We start from the raw sequence: 23687 nt of genomic DNA, 5'->3' as shown, positions 1-23687 counted from the left end.
GACTAAAAAAAAATTATTTTAAGAAATTATGGCAAATTACATAAATGAAGGCAAAAGACAAATAATAGTCTGGGAAATAACTGTTTTACAATATTGAAAAAGTCATATCTTATACATAAAATTCTCCTAAAAAGCAAATTGCCCACTAGGAAAGTAACCATGGGAGATGATCAGGACATTCACAAAGAGGAAGTCTAAATGACCGATACATTTATGAAAAAAGGCTCAATCTCACTTTCAGTCCAGGCTAATGCAAATTAAAGCAAGAATAAAGTACCTGTTTTCATTTATCACTTTAGCAGAAATCTTAAAAGATTAATAAAAACTTAAAAACATCCAATGCCCTTGAATATAGAATATTAAAAAACAGGTATTTTAAAAAATTAAGAATGAGAATCATCACAAAATTTTTGGAAAGTAATATGGCAATATCTATTAAAATATACAGATATTTTGATCTACAAACTTCAATTATGGTATTTTATCACCCAATATAGCAATAAATAGGAATAAATAAGAAGAAACTGGAAAGCACATAACTGTCCATCAATAAATAATAAGAGATAAAAAACTAAGTCCTGGTACATCTAAATTATAGAAAATTACACAGCTGTTAAATGGAAATAACTTATATATATTTACCTGAAAAAATGTCCATTTAAAAAGCCAATTTCAAAACAACACATTAGAAGACACCCTTATGCTTGGAGCAACGTGTGGAAGAGCACTCGCTAAACTGTTCACACAAATTACCTCTGGGGAGTAGAGAAGGACAATGGGATAGGGAATTAATTATTAATTAAACTTCAGATGGTTTTATTTGTTATAAGATTACTAATCAGGTTTGTCATTTCAGTAATAAAACATATTTGGGGAGAAGAGGAGAAGGACTGCTTAAGTTTTTTGACTTGCACAACAACATCTCATACAGTAAGCATTTAAAATATATTTGTGGAATAAGGTCGGGAGAGATAGGAAGTGGATGAAATAGGTTTAAATATGTTTTAAGATAAGATAACCATAATGGAGTGGCAAAGAACTATAGATCCTATAAATAATTGAGGAAAGGGATAAAAAATACTTGATAAAATTGGCAAATATAAGAAAATAGAAAAAAGTGGGGGGGGGATGAAGTAAAATAAATAATAGATATCCATGGAAAGTTTAGAAACAAGATTTTGGTTTTTTCAATAAATGTAAAAGGATTAAATTCTCCTATGAAAAGAAACAGACTTTTCAGGTTGTATTTAAAAACTCAGCTAGATGGTATTCTCTGGAAACACCTAAGTAAACATAAGATAACAAATGTGGTATTATTCACAATCTCTACAAATATCATAAAAGATTTCATAACAAGTCCAATAAAAATATGTAAGATCTTTAGGTAAAAGGTATACAATTTTACTGAAGGACATAAAAATACATAACTAAATGAAGAATGGTTTCATTTCCTTGGGTGGGAAGGTGAACTATTGTAAAGACATTAAATCTCCCTATGTTAATGTTTAAATTAAATGTAATTCAAATCAATATTTCAGTAGAAGTTTTTAATGCAATCTGATTCTAAAGTATGCAGAGAAAAAAGAAAGATATATTAGCTAAGAAAACTAAAACAAAAAGCATCAAGAGGGCTTTATTCTACTCTACAGTAAAATAACATGCTGTGAGGAAAGGCGTTTAGAGAAGAAAATCTATTTCAGCTTAGCACTGTCAAAGCAATACTTCATAAAACTGGAAACCTAAAATGTCCATCAACTGTTTTCATACATCAAGGTGAATCAAAAAATAAAACACTATGTAGTAAAAACAATGACACACATGAACATTCACTGGCATTGAAAAAATATTCCTAAATTATAAAGTTTGAAAACAGAAAATATATTTTTATATCTACCTTTAAAAATATCTAGAAATGTGTATTTACTGGGTTAGTATTTATGGGTCTAGAATTATGAGTGGATATTATTTTACTTTTACTGTCATATTTTCATCAGTAAGCTATATTAACTAGAAAATAAAAGTAAAATTGAAAAACTAAATAATATAGAAGAAAGAAGATGATGAACAATTTTACATATCTTAAGGACAGCATTAAGGCGCACATTGGTGGGTAGGATATCTGAAGCCAGAGTATGTAGCCAGAAGTTGGAAAGCAAGACAGATGAGGGGACAGCATGCAGAGCTTTTTTTCGCTTGCCAGAGCACTGATGTGAGAAAAGGGGAGGCATGGTACATAGGTAACTACTGAGAACGTGGTTATTTACTAGGGCATCTTTAGAAATTTAGAAATAAATATACCCCCAGGATCTTTCATAGTTCATTAAAAACCTACCAACTGTGAATTTACTGAAACTTTTAAACTATTCACAATCTCCACAAATATCCAAATACCACACAGTATTCTGGATACAAATACACAGTAGACAATGATTTCTGAAGAAAGGAGACCATACTCTGTGACTCCTCTTGCCTCTCACAACTTTCCTCTTGGAGTCTCTTCTGATCTGCAACCACATGCACAGCACAGACCTGACTATGGCTTTCATCATATTCTTCCCAAAGACCTTTGATCCAAAATTAGTAGAGTGGGGTGGGGGGGATAAATAAGGGCAGAGCATAACTGGCACATTTTCCTCCTGGAGCCATACTGACATGTTTTTGCTCAGATGAATAAGGTTCTCACCTCTATCGATTCATCTGGTAGAAGCAAGAAGACATGTGAGTATACACAGGGATAGAAGGAGTGGCACTCACAGGGAGATTGAAGCACCAGACCTAGTTTCTCTCTTTCTTTCTTTAGTAGAAAAAAAAAAAAATAACACTCTTGTTTTAAGGATATGAGATAGCATACCAACCTATAAAGGAACCATATTAGCTAAGAGACCTTTAAAATATACATTCCTTTAATTTAAGTATGTGTGGGAGAAAACCTGAGGATCTCTGTGTGGGAGGCAGCCTGGTATAGGGAAAGAAACCTTCCAGACTCCTCATTCCTCACAATCACTGACTATATGCCACCTGTTTTATTTTACAATATTCATTCCACATCCCTTCTTCTGCCTCTGTTACTTTCCTCACAGGAAAATGGAAGAATTCAGGCAGGAAAGTCACATATGTGGATTTCAGGCCCAGATCTTCCCTTACAACCTGGTGAAGAGCTCTATTTAAATCTGTGGGAAACATGAAATTAAGACAATGGTATTTGAAATGTCCTTTTTTTCTCGACCATACTCTCTCCTGTCTGGCCTCTTACAAATTGTGTGACATGTACAAGGCAGATCATGTCTTAAATTCCTCATCTCTAATATCAGTGTGGAAAAAGCAATGAGCCCCAGGGTTCCTTCTAGTCCTAAAATTCTATGATCCATCCAAGGTTCACCTTTTTACCCTAGCATTGTGAACCAGGAATCAAGCCAGGACAGTTACTCTATGATTATCTGACCTCAAGGAGCATATAATCCAGTTAGTAAATAAAACAAAACACATGCTCATTCATTCGGCAGATATTAATTGAACAATACTAGCGATGTGTGGACCTCGGTGTGACATGGTACTTGATTCTGGGTGGGAACAGAATGAGCTATAGGGCCCCTTTCCTCATGGATTTCATGGCTTAGTGGGGAAGACACTAAAAAAGAAGAATCACAATAAAATCTGATGAGTGTTATTACAGGGCACAATATCTCACACAGGCAAACAGGGAAGAGAAATTCCCATGAGCTCCATGTTAACGGTGCAGAGTCCTGGGCCGTGCCCAAAACCTAGGAATCAAAATCTTCTCAAAAGTGACCCTGGTATTTTTTTAACTAGCAATTTTTATTAGGCAAATATGGAAAACATGGTGATCAAGAATTAGAAGGGCAAATACCCAGAAGTGGGATTACTGCATCATATGGTAGTTCTTTTTTTAATGTTTTGAAGAAATTTCATATTGTTTTCATAGTGGCTGCACCAATTTGCACTCCCATCAACAGTGCAGAAGGGCTCCTCCTGCTCCACATCTTTGACAATACTTGTTTGTTGATTTATTGATGATAGCCATTTTGACAGGGGTGAGGTGATATCTTGTGATTTAAATTTGCATTTCTCTAGTGATTAGCAACACTGAACATCTTTTCATGCGTCTATTGGCCATCTTTATGTTCTCTTTTGAGAAATGTCTATTCAGGGCCTTTCCCCATTAATCAAATTGTTTGCTTTGAGATATTAAATTGTATGAGTTCTTTATATATTTTGGATATCAACCTCTTATTGGATGTATCAATGGTGAATATCTTCTTGCATCTAGAAAGTTGTCCTTTTGTTTTGCTGATGGTTTCTTTCCTGTGCAAAAACTTTTTAGTTTGATGTAGTCTCCTTGTTTATTTTTATCTTTTGTTTCTCTTGCTTGAGGAGATGTACCAAAAAGAAAATATTACTAGGAGCAATGTCAAAAAGTTTACTGCCCATGTTTTCTTCTGGAAGGTTTATGGTTTTGTGTCTTACATGTTAAGTCTTTAATCCATTTTGAGTTTATTCTTGTGTACGGTGTAAAGAAAGATATAGCTATCCCTATGTTCATTGCAGCATTATTTACAATAGCCAAGATATGAAAGCCAACACGGTGTCCATTGGTAGATGAACGAATAAAGAAAATGTGGACTTCTGGCCAAGATGGAGGTGTAGACAGACATGCTGCGTCTCCCTTCTCAACTAAGAAGGAATACAACTACCTCAAAACTAGAAACAACCAGAAGTTCCAGAAAATCAAAGTGCATGGAAGTCTAGCAAACAAAGATATAAAGAAGGAATACTCATCCAGATAGGTAGGAGGGCGGAGCCAGGGCAGAGAGGACTCGGTGTGGTGGTGGCAGCAGTGGCAATAGCAGCAGGCCAGCGGAAAGTGCAGTTACACGTTTTAAAAAGTCAGGAGGGACACCTGGGGAGCGTTCCCAGCCCCTCACCAGACTGTGCAACTCACTTTCCCAGCACCGGAGAAAATCAAGCCTCATTGCTTTTGACTGCGCAAAGCAGTGAGTGTTGGGACAGAGGCAGAAACTGCCAGTCTCTCAGCAGAGTCCACTTGTTTAAGGGGCCCCCATGGTCCTAGAACATCCGCAGACCCACCCACTCTGGGAACGATGGCCAGGGAGCAGCTAGAGGGGCACCAGTCCGGTGCAGAAGTGAGAGAGGTACCTGGAAAGGGGGCGAGTGCTGGGCAGGCGGCACTGTTCCTTCTCAGACCCCTCCCCCACATACAGTGCCACAACGTGGTGAAACAGGTCGCCCTGTACTGACGAATCCCTAAGGCTCCGCCCCTTACAATGTAACAGGAGCGACAGCTCTCCCTGGGACACAGAAGCAAACAAACACAGGAGACTTCTGGCCAAGATGGAGGCCTAGACTGACACACTCTGTCTCCCTTCACAACTAAGGAGGAATACAACTACTGCAAAACCAGAAATAACCAGAAGTTCCAGGAAATAAATGGAAGTCCAACATATGAAGTTATAAAGAAGTGGTGCTCATCTGGACAGGTAGGAGGGCGAAGCCAGGGCGGAGAGGTCAAGCTGTGCTGTCCGCGGCAGCAGCAGTGACGGTGGCAGGACAGCGGTAAGCACAGACGCCCGTATTTAGGAGGAGGCAAGGAGCACCTGGGGAGCACCCTCATCTGCAGACCAGACCCATAGCTTGCGATTCCAAAGCCGGGGAAGGCAGACCTCCATTGCCTTAGACTGTGAGGCCCTGAGGGGGTGGAGACAGAGGAGGAGGCTTCAGTCTCTCAGCAGAGAGTGAATGGCAGGAATCCATCTTGGACCCCCGCCCCCGCAGAAAACGCCACAGCGTGGTGAGACAGATCGCCTGGCTATGACGAGTGCATGGGGCTCCACCTCCTATAGCGTAGGAGGTGTGACAGCCCTGCCCAGGAAGCAAAGGTCAACACAAAACTGCCAGGATGGCACAGATCAAGATAGAGATCCCAGTGACACAGCTGACCAGACAGCAAATATCTAATCTAACGAAGCAGCAGATAGGAAATCTTTCTGAGGCACAGTTCAGAGCTTTGGTTATAAAAATGCTTACAGACCTAACAGAAGATCTTAAACAAGACAGGAAAGGAATGAAGGCTAGTCCTGCTGAAATGAACAAAAACACATACGAAACTAGTGGTGAGGGAAAGAAAACCGGGGGTCAAATCAACAAATTGGAACATAGGGAAGGAACAAACAGTCAACCAGTGCAGAAAGAGGAAACGAGAAGTGAGGAAAATGAGGAGAGGCTCAGAAACTTATCGGACAGCTATAAGTAGGCCAACATCTGAATCAAAGGGCTGCCAGAAGGTGATGAAGAAGAACTAGAAACAGAAAAATTATGTGAAAAATAATGAAGCAGAACTTCCATAACTTGGGGAAGAAAATAGACTTATAGGTCCAGGAAGCACAGAATTCCAAAAAAAAAAAAAACTGGACTCAGGGAGAACCACACCAAGACACATTATAATCAAAATGTCAAAAATTAAAGATAAAGAGAGAATCTTAAAAGCAGCAAGAGAGAAGAAGAGAATTACATACAAAGGGGTCCCAATAAGACTATCAGCTGATTTCTCCAAAGAAACTCTGCAGGCAAGAAGGACTGGCAAGAAATATTCAAAGTAATGAAAATCAAAAACCTACAATCACAATTACTCTATCCAGCGAAACTGTCATTCAGACTAGAAGGGCAGAGAAAGTGCTTCCAGGACAAAGTAAAACTGAAGGAGTTCATCAGATCCAAACCACTGTTATATGAAATGTTAAAGGGACTTGTTTAGGAGGAGGATCAAAACTATGAACATTAAAATGAAAACTGTATCACAACAACCAACAACAGAAGCTAGGGAACTGAAACAAAGGCAAAGTAAGTAGGCAATGAGAGTGGGAAAAAAATTATAGGTATGGGGAATATATTGGGGGGAAGTCAGCAGGGAGGGAGAAGGGGGAAAAGGGAGGGAGATGGTGCAGGAATTATGAAGCATAGTAGGAGGGAGTGGAGTAGATAGGAAGATGTTAAGAACTATATGCACAACCAATGGACATGGACTAAGGGGAGGGGACAACTGGAGGGAAGGGGGTCACTGGGTGGAGGGAAACAAAGGGAAAAGAAATTGGGACAACTGTAATAGCATAAACAATAAAGCATATTTTTTAAAAAAGAAAATGTGGCACACATACACAATGAAACATTACTCAGCCATATAAAGAATGAAATCTTACCATTTGAAACAACATGGATGAACTTAGAAGTTATTATACTAATATAAGTCAGACAGAGAAATACAAAAACCGTATGATTTCCCTCTTATGCGGAATCCAAAAAACAAAATAAATGAACATACAAAACAGAAACAAACTTACAGAATGAACTGACTGATGGTTGCCAGATGGGAGGAGAGTTAGGGGGCTAAGCAAAAAAGGTGAAGAAATTAAGAAGTACAAATTGGCATTTACAAAATAGTCACAGGGATGAAAAGTAAAGCATAGGGAATATAACTGTGTATGGTGTCAGGTGAGGATTAAGTGAGGTGACTTTTGTAATGTTAATGTATAGAAGAGTGCAGTAATAAAAGCAGAAGGTGAATCATGAATTATAAGAGATTTGCTATATGGTCCATATAACTTCCCTGTTCTCCCAACTTGGAGAATGTAATAAAGGTAACAAGTAATTGCAAAAAAAAAAAAAAAAAAGTTTTCTTTCTTCTGTAGGAAACTATATAGGGAAATGGGAGAGTTAGGAAGAAATCCAGACCACACTGTAATCAAAAGGGAAGTCTCTCACTTAAGGATGGTACATATGGTCATCCTAAAGGCCAGACATGATTTAGACAAAGAGAGATAGAATGAGAAGAAAAGTACAAAAAAAAGCCAAGGACACAACTGTAATAGAAAAACAATAAATAAATCAAAACAAATTTTTTTAAAAAGAAAAAACAAGCCAAAGACAAAGGATTGCTCATGGTTTGTATGAATATAAGACCTGTAACACAGTCCTCGTTCTGTCTCTAATAAGCTATGCACTTTTAGGTAAATGAATTAGAATAGGCCTAAATTCATTTCCCTGTGATATAATAGAGTTTTGTGAACTATGTGATAGTTTTATATATATTCTGTATTTCAATCACCTTCACAGTCCTCTCTAGTTTAAAAATTCAGAGAGACATAGTGCTAGTTGTTTACTTTTTTCTTTTGTTTCCCTTGCCTGAGGAGATATATCAGAAAAAATATTGCTATGAGCAATGTTCAAGATTTTACTGCCTATATTTTCCTCTAGAACTTTTATGGTTTTGAGTCTAACATTTAAATATTTAATACATTTTGAACTTATTCTTGTGTGTGCTTTAAGAAAGTGGTCTAGTTTCATTTTTTCTTAAAGTATCTGTCCAGTTTTACCAACTTTATTTATTGATTAAACTATCTTTAGCCTATTGTACGTGCTTGCTTCCTCTATCAAACATTAATTGACTCTAAAGGTATGGGTTTATTTCTGGACTCTATTCTGTTCCATTAATTTATGTGTCTATTTTTATGCCAGTACCATGCTGTTTTCATTACTATAGCCTTATGGTATACTTTGATATTAGGTAGCATGATTCCTCCAACTTTGTTCTTCTTCCTCAAGATAACTATTGCTAGTCAGGGTCAGTTGTGATTCCATAAACATTTTTGAAATATTTATTCTAGTTTTGTGGAATATGTCATTGGTATCTTGATAGGAATTGCATGCAATCTATAGATTGCTTTGGGTAGTTTTTGCATTGCAAAGGCAGCCATCAACAAAACACAAAGACAACCCACTAAATGGGAGAACATATTTGCTGATACATTTGATAAAGGGATAACATCCAAAATTTATAATGAACTTATAAAACTAAACATCAAAAGAAAAACGAACAATCCAATTTAAAAATGGGCCAAGAACCTAAACAAACACTTCTCCAAAGAGGACACACAGATGGCCAATAGACATATGAAAAGATCCTCAACATCACTAATCATCAGAGAGATGCAAATGAAAAACCACAATGAGATACTGCCTCACACCTGTCAGAATTGCTATCATCCATAAATCAACAAACAACAAATGCTGGCAAGGATGTGGAGAAAGGGAAAACATTTTGCACTGTTGGTGGGACTGCAGACTGGTGCAGCCACTATGGAAAACAGTATGGAATGACCTAAAAAAATTTTAAATGGAACTACCTTATAACACAGCAAAACCACTTCTGGAAATTTATCTGAAGAAACCTGAAACACTAATTCAAAAAAACATAAGCACCCCTATGTTCTTTGCAGAATTATTTACAATAGCCAAGATTTGGAAGCAGCCCAAGTGTCCCCCAGTAGATGAATGGATAAAACAACTATGGTATATATTTGCATAATTAAATACTGCTTGGGTGTAAAAAAGAAGAAACGTTTACCCTTCGCGACAATATGGATAGACCTGAAGAATATTATGTTAAGTGAAAGAAGCCAGTCAGAGAAAGACAAATACCATATGATCTCACTCAGATGTGGAATCTAATTAACAAACTGAACTAACATGCAAAACAGAGACAGACTCATAGATAGAGAGCAGGCTGACAGCTGTGGGGGTTGGGGGTGGGAAGTGGGGACTGGGTGGGATTAAGCAAAAAAGAAAAGGACTCTTGGACAAGTACAACAGTGTGGTGATTGTGGGAAGAAGGGGGTGGGTGGATATGGAAGAGTGTATAAGGGGGGTAAATGGTAATGAAAAAAATACAATAAAAAATAAACTATTACAATTTAAAAAATAAATAAAAATAAAAATTCAGATGGGAACTGCAATATATGCCAGGGTCCACTAGATGGCAGTAAATGGCTTTGTAAATGGATGTCTTTGTAGAAATTGAAAAAGTTTAAAATCAAAACAGTGTATTTAAAGTTCTCCAGAAACACAGACAGAAGAGATTAACTTTTTCCTCATAGTGAGGTCATTCTTGATGAAGAGCCTACATATTCCATCAATATTGCTCAACTAAAAAGAAAAAAGAAAAAAATCTGTTTCTTTTTCAGCATACTTTTTCAAATTATGTCAAGATTATCCTTTTTAATAATAAGACTAAACTATCTTTATTTTTTAAGTTACAACTTAAAAAAATTGTAATGAAGAATATAAAAATAATCTTTGAGCAATAAACAATGTTAAAATGTTTCTGTCAAAATATTTTTGGTTGATGGAAAACATACATATGCATCTTTTTATTTTTCATTTTAAAATATTTTGAAATCTTTTCATGTTAACAACTATATTATTATATTAATGATCATTAGCATTCAATTGTTCACAGGTAAATATTTGCAAAATTTATATGGAAAGTGTTCTGAGAAAACATACTTTGAAATATCTGGCCTTCCTGATAACACTATTCATCATCACAAAATTGACAGAAACAGTCCCGTTTAAAGATGATTAATGATTAGAGAGGGACCTATGCAGAGAAATGGATAAAGATAACAAAACCTAACAGAACTTTAAAAATGAGCTGATGAAAAACACACATCAGAAAAATTTTGTCAAGAAGCATAGTAGTTCAACAAACACTTAGGCAATGACTTGAAAACAGTGAAGAATTATATGACCTTTTTGAAAGGGTATCTCAAGGAAGAGAGCAAAAGGAACACTTTTGAAAACTCCATGGGTGACATGGAGAGAAGGCTAGAAAGAGAAAGTTAAAAAGTAATGCAAACACTGAAGTTGAAAGTGAGTTCAAACAAAATGGCTGATATGGGAGGGAGATACTTTGTGTTTTCTGAGATACTCTGTGATCATAATAAATGGACCAGAAATACCTCTTCAAGTATAAGAAGAAAACTTACCTGAAAGCTGAATTTTCAAGTAAAAAAATGGATAACATGTTCCATGCAAAACTGACACACAACTATTATATATCTTTATGAAGTTACTGGACTGAAAGATGAACAAATTTCAAAAAAAGGTACCTCCAAAATAAAGTATCTCTGAAAGGCCAAAAGTAAAAAGGATGTATCAAATAAATTTAATGAACATATATTATTAATCAAATAAAATGGTATCAAAAATCATAAAGCAATAATTGCCCAAAAATCTCTGGAAAGACATAATGAAATACAATATTAGCAGAATTAAGTTATCGCTCTCAGTCTAATATAGTTCAAATACAAAAAAAAAGGGTATAGAAGATTTATATAAAACAATTGTTTGGAAGGCCCTTAAACACATCTCAAGTGTTATGTTTTATATGTCTCTAATACAAATACTGATAAATACCTTCAAATTGCAATGCTGAGGGATCTCTCTTCACATACAAAACAATGTAGCTTTTAAAAATTGAAATATATAACTTGTAGCACAACTGAATACACTGACCAATAACTGTTCTAGTAAAATGTTCCAGTATATTATTTAAGACAACCTTGCAATTATTCCAATTATTACAGACTCCATGACAATAAAGTATCCTACTTTAAAGTGACGTTGGCAACAGACTAGAAGTTAACTCATGATGGAAATCACTGAAATTAGTTTTCTAATTTGCTCATAGGTATATAATATTCCAATTGCTTCTATCATAACCTCACACAGCACTAGAAAAGAAGGTACCTATATACTCTATATACTGGAATTGATATTTAAAGAAAAGTAAATTACTTTCAAGATATAATAAGCAGCTATTTTCTTCCTCAGAGAACAATTTCTATCACATTTTTGTATCTATGATATATAAACCACATTTACCAGGTTTTCTTTCTAATAGTGGCATAAAAGGCCATTCTCAATCAAATCCATTGTCAGCTTTAGTCATGCAACGAAGTCAAAAGCTCCAGGCACATCAATATCCACTGCCCTTCCCACATGACCCAAAGTCTTGCCCACCATCGCCAAGCTATGTTTTATTATAACTCATGGGCTTCAAGGCAAGGTGAGGTATCCTCTAGAAGTCAATGACCTTGATGTGTCAGGTTCAGTCAGACAAAAATGAAAGGAGAAAAATCAGTGAAACCTGGCATAGGGAGAGGCACAGCAGAACCATAGAACAGTTTTTCTGAAGAATCTAGGTAATGGGAAAATCTACAGAGACAAAAAGTAGATGACAGTTCGTTTAGGGATAGCGGATGCAGGGATGGGGGCCAGAGCTTTAGGATATGGGATTTCTTTTGGGGATTATTAAAATAGTCCAAAATTGAGGGTGGGAATAGTTGCATATATTGATGAATATATTAAATACCATTGAAATGTGTATTTGAAATGAATGAATGTTATGGTAGGAGGATTACATCTTAAAGCTGTTTTTGAGAAAAAGACAGGGGAGGAGCCAGGTGAAAGATGAGCCAACAAATCCCAAGCAGGGAAGAACATGAGACACTTACTCAAGAGCAATCCGAAATGAGGTTTGCCAGGGGTTCACATAATCAATGCTTGTGTCATAAAAATCTTTCTCCTGGTTGTCCACAAAGAAACTGCTATTCCTGGGGGCCAAGCTACTGCATGTACATCAAAATGATTTACCTCTTAAGAGACAAGAGCAATATGAAAATCCTTCAACTTTTAACTGGTTAAGGAAAAAAAATTCTAAGGGTTTCAGTTTGACCAAGGCTAATACCACTGTAAACTAGGCCATCTTATCAGTTTGTAAAACATGCAAATCAATAGAATCCATAACTATTACACCCTTGGCTAAGAGAGTTAAGCTGAATTCATGCTCTCTCAAAGAAATCCCATTCCCTGAAGTAAACAGCAGAGGCTGAGACTCACAGTTCACGATGTCACCTTGAAGCTGCAGTATCTGAGGAACTGGCATCGTGAGGACAACAATATCAAACTGCTCAAGGGAGCCTGCTTCCTTGGAGACTTCCCACTTGTCATTTTTCAGGTTGATCTGGGTCACACGTTGTCTGAAACAGATATCAGCACCTGTTACAAAAGCAAAATCATGTTCACGTAAACAGAATTTTCAATGTGAAAAAAGGGCGAGGGAAGAGTCACCAACTGGATCCATCTGGGTGACTAAATGGTGTAGTTTGTCCTCTACAGCCCCTAGGGTTCACTTCCTTTACTTTTTGTCTCATTTAGTGGGAATTCCTGTCCTCTGACACCCTTGGATCTGCCTATCAATGCCTACTCTGGGGAAAAAAACACTATTACAATTAATAATAATAGTAACCATAGCTATTTTTTGCTAAGCATCTACTATGTGCCAAGACTATGTGAACCACTTGATATACATTACACCAATTAATTTCACAGATAAGGAAACAGATTCAGAAATATCATGCCAAAATTTAAAGCTACATCTCTCTGGCTTTGAGCTCATTATCATTGTAGAGCAAGTATACATTTTAGTAAAGGTGTTAAGTCTTCTCTTTAGCAATAGCAAGAAAGAGCAATATTCCCTATTAAAGAAATTATTATTCCCTATTAAATCTGAAAAAGGTGTCTCTGTAAGAGAAATCCAAGTCCTCATCAATGGATCAGTTAGCTTTATTAAGAAGGAATCAAGAGAAACACAATCTAGAATATCCTCTTATTGCATTTTCCTTCTTTGCACTTATCACAGGTATTTTAGTAATTATCTGAGTAGTTAGTTGATTAATATTTTCTTCCCTTTTAATCTGTAATTAAGTCTGTTTTGTTTCTATATATAGCATATAGCATATATAGTATAGTCCTTGGGATATAGTAGGTATAATCAATATTTGTTTAAGGCAGCAATTTTCAGCCTTTTTCATCTCATGGCACACATAAACTAATTACTAAAATTCTGTAGCAAACTAAAAAATATATTTTTTGATGATCTGATAAAAAAAATAGGTACAATTCTGATACATTCACACTGGATGGCTATTGTTGTGTTGGCTGTTGTCTTTTTTTACTTGACAGTATAATATTCTTCAATGACTTCCCACTGCACATAAGATAAAGCATAAAATCTGTAATATTGCTTATTAAACCTCTTATGATCTGGCCCCTGTCTTAGTCCTGAACTTCATCTCATCATTTTCTTCCTCATTCACTACTCTCCAGTCAGAATGACCTTTTAGTTCCTCGAATGCACCAACTTGATCCTACATTAGAACAGTTCCAATTTCATGTGTCCACTGCATGGAATTATCACCACTCATTTCTTGGCCTAGTTTCCTCTTGCTTACCTTTCAGGAACCTATGAAAACATTAATTCCTCAGGGACATTTTCTTTGACCCATCTCCCCCTCTCACACCTCTGAAACTCACATTAGTTATGTTTTCTTATTATACACGCTCTCATAATGCTCTCACTCCTTCTTAGCATTTATTAAGTACCTTTGTGTTTGTATGTAATAGTTTAATGTCTTTTCTCTCTACTGCACTCTAGGTTAACAAAGTTAGGAACCACCTCTTATTTACCACTGTTTCTCTAGCACATAATATTTAATAAAAATTTAAAAAAAAATGCAAATAGCTATAACGATATCAGAATATTAAGGTTTAAACATTTTACAAAAGCAAACGTGTTTCTGTTATATATTTACTCAATTTTATTCCCTGCCTTCCTCCATTTTAAAGAGAAATTCTAAATTCATTTTTCTAACCCTAACTTCCTACAAATAGGTTTTAGGGAGCAGCAGTTCACAACTGATCAGACAAAACCTGAAGAGATGTGAACAATGTCTAACTAAATGCACTGTTTAGAGAGAGAGAGAGAGAATAGATAGATTTATTATCAACATAAACCAAACATGTTACAGAATGGTTTATGTAAAAAATCCCATTAGTATATATTTTTTGAAAAAATAAATATACACAGGTTGCTCGGTCCTGCTGCTGTGAGGATACTCATTAGACATGAGCCCAATGACTTCCCTCCTTATCCTCCCCCAAACTACCACCAAGTTGAAGACAGCCTCAGAAGTGTAAGTTGCTGATGAAGTATGTCACATTCTTTATGATATGAAAGTTAGAAAGTGTTCCACACCAGAAGAAATCAAGGAAAGAAAGAAGGCTATTGTTTTTTTGTCTCAGTGCAGACAAAAAGTACATCACTGAGGAAGGCAAAGAGAACTTCATTCTTGGTTGGAGATGTTGGGGTAGCCATAACTGATCCTTTCAAACATCTGTGGGAATGCTTCCTGAGAAAGATTGTTGCTATGCCTCGTTTGATCCAAGCTTTGAAATCAAGGAATCCAGAAAAGAGGAATTGCTGTTTTTATTTGTTTGTTTGTTTTTACAGGCATCAGAGCTAGCACCTCTGAAAAATAAAATGATTGATGCAAGCTCCAAGGATGCAATCAAAAAGAAGTTTCAAGGCATAAAACACAAATGCTGAACAAATGGGCCAGAAGACCCAGGCTTGTATTGCTGAAAAGCTAAGTGGATCCTTAATTGTAGCTTTTGAAGGATGCCTGTGTAGATCATTGTTCAGTGCCACAAATCAAGAGCTTCCATGTTAAATGTTATCCTCTTGCTATGTAAGTAAAGCAAATATATTCAGGCCAGGGTCTCACTGAGGGGGAGCTATCTTGTCATCTGTTAAACTAAATATTCTACAAACATGTGCAAACAGCCCTAAATAAATCTTAAATCTAAAGTTTAAAAAAGGAATAAATATAAACATATATAAATAGACAGCATGTAGATTAATAGATGCATAAACACTTTTCTAGAAGCATACATTGGAAACTGTTATCAGCAATTACTTTAGGGGGGGAAAACTAGCTATTGAATGTTGAGTAGGAGAATATCTACTTTATTTTATAATTTTCTTTACAGTGTTAATATTTAATTATGTGTATAACTTTTATTTTAAAATGCTAATTTTAAATGAAGGCAGAGAAAATCCTATTCCTACCTGATTCTTTCAAGTAATGTTTAATAATTGAAGAAATTCCTTGAGGTGCCACAAAGTTACAGTCGCCTTCTTTCATCACCATTCCTTCAATAGGAGAGGTCAGAGGCTTCAAAATACCATGAGCTAACAGTTCATCATAAAAACTGAAATAAAGCAGTATACATATATAACATAAGTATGTACTATATAATTAGCTCTAACATACTATGGTCTCTTACAAGAATTTTTAGAGATTATAATATTAAATAATAACCAGAAATTGTCATATGATCAACTCAACCTATGTTTTCTGTTAATAAAACATAATTCAGGTGAAGAACAGAAGTGTTTTGAGAATCCATAAATCTTTTGCTGACATTAACTAAAGGCCCATTTTCTTGTGCATTTCAAAAAATAAAAATAAAGTCAGTGAAGTTGAACAGAAAGTTATCCAGTACACCAGTTTTAAATTGGTTAACATTGATTTCTAACACAGCTATTTTGTCTTCTTCCTCAAAACCAACATAGTAATTCATATTTATTGAGCCCTTACTGTGTTCCATCTAACATCTCATCTGACCTTCACAACAGCACTATTAGGCATGTATTACAGTTTTTCCATTTTACTTAGGTTAACCTTTTACAGCTGAAACCATCAAAAATGATCATAATAACTTCACTATATTACAAGAAGCAAAGTTTAATCCTGTTAAATATGAATACTTTATATTTTTACATCATACAGCTAGTAAGACTCATTCCACCTCTCAATTAACTCACCTTTGGTGTTTTTTGGCATAATGAGGAGTGCAGGTAATGTACTGGGCACCCAAGTCGACTGTGCTCTGCGGATTATGAGGACTGCTGCTGGTGGTCATTCTTCCCCCTTAATTAATCCACAGGGAAATGTCTCTGCATTAGAATAACCTTTTGCAATTAATGCTATTCACCCCCATGTTACCCCAAATATATTAGAAAAGATTGTTTTAAGTTGAAGGTTTTGTTTTCCAACATTGGCAGGAAATAGTTAAAAAAGAAAATTTGGTCACTGATTTTGTAATTTTTTTTTAAGCGACATGTGAATAATACAGCGCCGTTAAGCACTGTGTCTGGTACGTATAGCTAATTTGAATGAAAGGTATGAATGAATGTAAAATAAACTAATGAATGAAATGTCAGAATGAATCAATCAACGGATGCTTTCACTCTTTGAGTCAGGATTCATGAGAATAACCGGATCCTGTAAACTAGACCTTCATTAAGTCTTGGTCAATGGGCATTTTGGGATCCTCATAATCTGGAGAAAGCTGCAAAGGCACAGACAGGCCAAGGTGAAAATCTAAACTCTATTTATTAGCGACAGCGGTAGGCCCAAGTTTGGCAAACTCCGGTCAGGATTACTTCCAAGCCGCTCGAGTCTGGCACGAAGTGCGCCCAGTACTGGCGCGCTGCAGCCAGCCCAGCCCCGGTCGCCGTCCTCCGCCCGCCCGCCCGCTCTCCAGCCTTTTCCCGGCGGCGGAAGCCTTCGATCACGTGGCGAGGCGCGCACTGCGCCGGCCAGACAGTGCCGGGACCTAAAGAAACTGCATTTTCTTACGACTTTCTCCGCGGGGGCCCACGCCACATCAGAAGCGGGCGTCCGCGCCGGCTTCTCTTCCGGTGTTTCGCCACTAGACGACCCACCTGAGTCCCCAGCCTTGTCCCACACAACGAGATGTAAAGGACAGGCCATCTCCCTCCTCAGCAGCGCTGCACACAAGCTTCCTGTTAGCCCAGCGCCCACGATCAGCACCCGCGCCATGGCCGCGTGTCTCCGCGGCGACGCTGCTCGGCCTGCAGTCTGTGGATGGGCGGCCTGGATCGAGCCACCACTGTCCCTTGAGCAGTCCCGTCTGCCGGCCTGCAGGGGGCAGAGACGAGGCCACCGGCGCTGAGAGGCAGGTCAGCGCAGCGGAGAGCGGCAAACTTGGGCTTCCCCCTCGTTTAGAGGGCCGGGCTGCACACTCCCGCCTGCGCTCCTGCAAAAGCCTGGAAACCGCGTAGGTTAGCGGTGGCAACCCGCCTCCACACCAGCTGCTGTTGGCTCCAGTGGAGACACTGCTGAACGTGCCTGTAGGGTAATTGTCTGTGCCTGACGTCACCTTTGCTCTCTTAAAATTCTAAGTCTGAAAGTGGGGGTTGGAGGGGACATTCCGGCGACGCCAGAGCAAGCTTTCCTCCAGCGCCTTCATGGCCACTGTTCACATAATAGAAAAAGGTTTTGGAATCAAGAAAATTTTTCTTAAACTAGCCCTTGGGCTTTGTGTTTATGTATCTTCCTGAACTTCAGTTTCTCCATCTGTGAAATGGGAATGATAATGTCTACGTTTCAGATTTGTGAAGATGAAAGATAATTGATTCACCAAAACACTTTAGATAACTGTCCAGTAAATAATGTTTTGTGTCAGAACATGTTACAAATTCTCTAATGCCCTCCCCCAACATTGTCTTGGAAATTGTCAGTGAAACAACAAAAAGCAATGAGAAGTGTGAACTATTAAAAAATAAAGAATTAAATTACATTGAATTGTAGATAAAAAAGTTTACCTAGAAAACTAGGAAACAACAGCTATAAAAACTAGTAAGAAAATTGATTATGGTAGCCACTTATGATGAAAACATTTAAAATTATAAGTTCTACTTTATGTCCACATCATGAAGAAATTACCATACATTAAATTAGTGATGGATTAATATTACATATATCCAATAAAAGAACAAGAAGAAAATATAGGAGAACATATATAATCTAAGAAGACATTTCTAAGCATAAAAATAAAAGGTGGAACTGAGCAGAAAAACATAGAATGCATAATCATTACAACTTGTATGTTAAAATACACAAGACAAAATATAGATGGTGAACAAATTTTTGGAACACCTATGAAGGATGAAAGTTTAATAATCTTATTATATAAAATCTTTAAAACAAATAAATGACAATCGGAAAGGAAAATATTCACAGATTTAATAGATCCTTGAACAGAAAGAAATACAAAAGTCCAATAAACATAAGAATGTTTAACTCTTCTACATTCAAATACAAATTAAAATGAGATGCCACTCTTGTTGGGAATTGCTTTTTTTTAAATGTTACATGCCTACATTTCGCAAGAATGTAACAAAACACACTTGAATGTTATTACTGGTAGAAATGTAATAGACAAGCTTACTGGTAAGAGTTTGAAAATATATCAAATTAAAACTATGCCCTTTAAATGAGATATTCCAGGTCTAGACATTTATCTTGGGAAAATAGTGTTCAAATATACATTAAGATGTAGGTAAAAATGTGTTTACCTCAATGTTATTAGAAACAGTGATATATACAATCAATAGAGGATTGATTAGATTATAGCTATTCACATACCTGTATAAAACGTCTTTAAAAACATGGTTCTGAATATACCAAGATATATAGGAAACTATATATGCTATAATGCTGAAAAAAAGGCTACAAAGCAGTAAAATCCCAGATTCTTGTAAACACACAGAGACATACAAATACATATGCAGTAGCAAAGAAATGAGAGGAAGCGTACTATTAATTCAAATGTTTTTTAAAGACCCTTATATTTCTAACCATTTATTTGTTAATAAAGGTAATATGTTAAACATAATAAGCTAGTAACTGCCTTATTATTTGTTTATAGTTTAAGAGATTTCTCTGAAATTAAAAGCTTCAATAATATGATTCACAACATTCTAAAATCTCAGAATTGTCTAGCTGGAAAGGATATTTATGGTAGTCTGTTTCAATGCCTTCTGCCACCACCATTTTATATTCATAAATATAGACACTTAAGTTTAAGTGGGCTTTCCCAAGATTACACAGTATTTGTATGATGAGGCCAGGGCAGATCCTCATAGTCTTTTGAATCTGTTCTGCTCTTTTCCATCATCTCTTGCTTCCTCATTTCTGTTAATAGTCTGATCATCTTCACAATCAGGTCTAAAACCTCTTAATCATCTTCAATAGCTTCTCTTTTCTCATGCGTCATATCTATCAGTCCTCTGGTCCTTTGGACTTCTTCTTTGTAATCCAATCCCATGCAGTTATACCCCAGAAAAGTCTTTAATTTCCACTTCCACCAGAAATGTACTAAAATACCTATTTTACTGCATTCTTGTCAACTGTGGGCATTTTGCTCTCTGAAAAGTAATCACCAACATATTAACCATTACTTAAGTTCTTAACTGAAATTATTATTACTACTATTATCATAGTTTTCTAACTGGTCTCCACACTCCTCGTCTGTTCTGCACCAAGCTTTGAGATCAGTCACACCACCATCCTCAAAAAGTTTTTAGTAACTCTCAATTTCATACAAAATCAAGTTTAACTGCTTGGCATAGAAGTATTCAGTGATATTCCCCCAACCTGTTTATATTTTATGTTGATAATCTGCATATGCCCTGTGCTGTAGCTAAATTGAATTATTTTATCTTCATTGAGCACATACTCAGATTGTCCACGTATCAGTGGAAATGGTAAACCTTTGTTTATGTTCAAGAACTTTTGACATGTGTTTCCTGGAGTTGTGAATTTTCATTAATTCTTCACTATCTTTTTTTTTTCTCTCCTGTGATCAACAGTATGCTCTTTACAAAGTTAGCCAGAGCCCTGGCTGGTGTGACACAGTGGACTGAGTCCTGGCCTGCAAACCCAAAGGTCACTGGTTTGATTCTCTATCAGGGCACGTGCCTTGGTTGCAGGCCAGGGTCCCAGCTGTGGGTGTGTGAGAGACAACCGATCAATGTATCTCTGGCACGTCAAGGTTTCTCTCCCTCTCTCCCTCATTTCCCCTCTCTTAATATAAATAAATAAAATCTTTAAAAATAAAAAAGGCAGAATTTGGGATTGTTGTGACCATTGAATAGAGCTAGTCATGGTGGTTGTGATTCTCATTACTTTAATCTTTAATTACTTTAATTACTACCACCTTGTTCCCCATTCCCAACCTCCAGATGGGTTACATTAGTCCAGAACTATAACTATAGTGTTGTTGGTCCATGGTTGGCTACTGGCACACATTTATCTTTCAAAGAGAGTTGGGAATAACTAGGTGACCTAGAGAAAGTAGTATTGCAAAATAGCTGGGACAGATGTACTTATATTTACTCTTCCTAGCCACCTTGACCTTTTCCTTTAACTGCTTTCCTATTCCTGATTCTGCAAAGTGGACTCCTTCTGTTAATCAAGTCAAGCTTACAAGTCACCTAAAGGGGCCTTCTATAAATTACTTGACCTAAAACAGCCACTCAGTGACTGACTACTCCATTAACCTGTTTTATTTTCTTCATAACAATCACTTTTAGAAGTTATCTTGCTTTTATACCCATTTACTTATTGTTATTTATTGTCTTTCTCCTACTAGAATTTAAGAACCAAGAGGGCAGAGACATTGTCATATTCAATACAGTATCCCTGGGAACTAGAATCAAACATAGAATTCTCAGAAACTGAGAGTTCACTAACTTTTGGCCTAGAAGGTATACAAGCCTTTTGAAGGTAATACTTAAAGTAAGGTAGGCTGAATGGTAATTCATTTGGATGATTTCAATATTAAATATCCTTTCTCATAGAGTGTTTTTTAATGGTATGACTTTAATAATATAAAATATGCCAGTCAGCAGAGAATATCTACTCATTTGATGCACAGTTCTATCTTTACTTAATTGTGTCATTGATAACTTAGATAACCTTTGATGACATATCTAACAGTTTTAGATGGTGTAAAAACAAGATGGATAGTTCATGGGGCTATTTTATTTTATTATTATTTTTTTAATGTTTTTTATTGATTATATTGTTACAACAGTTCCAATTTTCTCCCCCTTGTTCCCCTCCACCCAGCACCCCCCTCCCCCAGCAATCCCCCCCAAGTCCATACCCCTGGTTCATAAAAATTAACTATCCCCCCCCCCTCAAATATTAGGACCCTTTGTAATCTTGTAAAGGACAATGGGCGAAGGTCTCAAGCTCCTCTAGCTGCTTCAAGCTGGACATGGTCGTCGTCCTACCTACCCTTGGGTCCAGAAAACCCTAATAAGAGTGGGGGTGTGGAGGGGAGGGTGGCTTTCCCACATGGGGAGGGATCGTGCAGACTCCAGGTCAGTTGGCTGCCTCCGGTCAACAGCGTGCTTGGTTTAACAGGCTGGTGTCCTTGTTGTGTTCTGAGGGCAACAGATTTGGCGAAAAGGGTTAAAAGACATCATTCAATCCATAACTACTAGATGACAAAAGGCAGGGATTAATTTTTCAATGTTCCATATTAGGGGGGAAAAAAAAAAGGCTTCTTTGTAAGGTGTGCTAGGCACATCTCGCCTGTCCAAAACCCTTTTGCCCATTATACTTAGTTTGGGCTGAGGTAAATAGTTTAGGTTTTTCCCCCTCTCAGACCTCTGGGCCTTTTCTGTCCAAGCCATTAGGATAGAAAAGAGAAACCCGTTTTAAAGTGAAGCCCACAGACCACCCCATTCTTCCCCAACCCAGCCATTTAGTTCAGCCAAACCGTTGAGTCTCAGGAGGCAGCGCTGCAGAGAGGATTAAGTGAGGCTTATGCATACAGATAATCACTCAGGTAATGCGATCATAGGCTTATGTCCTTTGAAAACAAAAAACACGTGTTAATTTATGTAACATAACCCGCAAACAAGTCTCTAAATCTGGAGAAGAAACTTTTAAGACGGTTAGTTGCCCTGTTTTATACTCTACTACTGATCATTGTGATTTTCCTTGAATACTAATTTTTCTCCCTAAGGTTACCCTCCTTGTCTTTAAAGGGACTACATTAAGTCCATTTTTAATTTATCCTGTTCGTTTGCATAAACATAACAAGAGCAGCAAATGATCACTTATGATCTTTAGTTCTGCTTTGCTGGAACTTACCCAAGGAATATTTGGGGTGACCTTCAGTCTGTTCTTCAGGGCACAGAAGCTGTGCCACATATCTGGCATTCATCCTTGCCTGTACACACCTGTTTTTTCCAAGTCTTTCTGGTCTTTCCTTGTGCCTTAAGGTCCCTTCTAGCCATCTTTCAGGAAAACAACCTTCGTTCCTTCCCTGGAAAGATTGCTGTGGACCGCACAACCAACCATGGTACCAGGCCTTTTATCTCACGGGCTTTTATTACCTTTGAAAGTCATTCCCAGTTCCTCAGGGCTTTCTGGTAACAATCTGAGCCCAAGTATGTTTCCTTTAGGCTTGACATTCCAGTCAAAGACTTGGTCAAAAAAAAAAGAACCTCTGTTGACAACTGGTCTTATTAGTTCTATGCAAAGGAACTTATGTCATTACTTACTTGTTTAGAATGCCAAACTCTGGAGGGATCAAATAGGGAGAAAAATATACAACGTGAAGGAAAATCTTTGTCCTAATATTCACTGAACTGGCATTTCCATTCTTCATATTTTCATTTTTCCCCCACTAAGAAATTTTGGTTTGTTTTTCCATTACAGTTGTCTCACTTTTTTAGCCCTCTTGTTTCCCTGCACCCTGTCCCTCCCCTCCCCCACATTTAGTCCCCACTCAGTTGCACCTGTCTGTGGGTCATTCATATATATATATATTTTTTAACTTGAACCCTCCCCTTACACCTTTCTTTTCCTCCCCCCCGCCCCCCTTGTTACTGTTAGTCTACTTCTTGTTTACATACCTCTGGTTCAATTTTGCTCATTTGTTTGTGTTGTTCATTAGTTTCCTGTAATAGGTGACAGCATAAGGTATTTTTCTTTTGTTGCCTGGCTTATTTCACTAAGCATAATTTTCTCTAGTTCCATCCATGTTGTTGCAAATGGTAGAAGTTCCTTCTTTCTTTCTGCTAC

General features: G+C 37.0%; 1 protein-coding gene and 1 pseudogene across 2 annotated transcripts in view; one reads left to right on the top strand and one right to left on the bottom strand.

Moving 5' to 3' along the window:
• The window catches only part of RNLS (renalase, FAD dependent amine oxidase), a 275262-nt gene extending 257608 nt beyond the window's left edge, over positions 1 to 17654 (bottom strand). For both annotated transcript variants that reach the window (XM_090279268.1, XM_090279269.1), the window contains exons 1-4: positions 17504 to 17654; positions 16601 to 16706; positions 15842 to 15984; positions 12772 to 12930 (exon numbers count right to left, since the gene is read on the bottom strand). In XM_090279268.1, the coding sequence (XP_090135394.1) occupies positions 12772 to 12930; positions 15842 to 15984; positions 16601 to 16706; positions 17504 to 17621 (526 nt within the window). In that variant the 5' untranslated portion in view covers positions 17622 to 17654. The remainder of the gene's footprint in view (positions 1 to 12771; positions 12931 to 15841; positions 15985 to 16600; positions 16707 to 17503) is intronic.
• On the top strand, positions 14902 to 15443 carry LOC150010049 (destrin pseudogene; annotated as a pseudogene).
• Positions 17655 to 23687: the final 6033 nt, after the last annotated feature.

This window comes from Furipterus horrens, unplaced genomic scaffold, assembly GCF_987537825.1.
Source record: "Furipterus horrens unplaced genomic scaffold, mFurHor1.1.pri manual_scaffold_5, whole genome shotgun sequence".
NCBI classification, from domain to species: domain Eukaryota; kingdom Metazoa; phylum Chordata; class Mammalia; order Chiroptera; family Furipteridae; genus Furipterus; species Furipterus horrens.
Note: the sequence above shows the minus strand (reverse complement) of the source record. Positions and strands in the feature narration are given on the sequence as shown.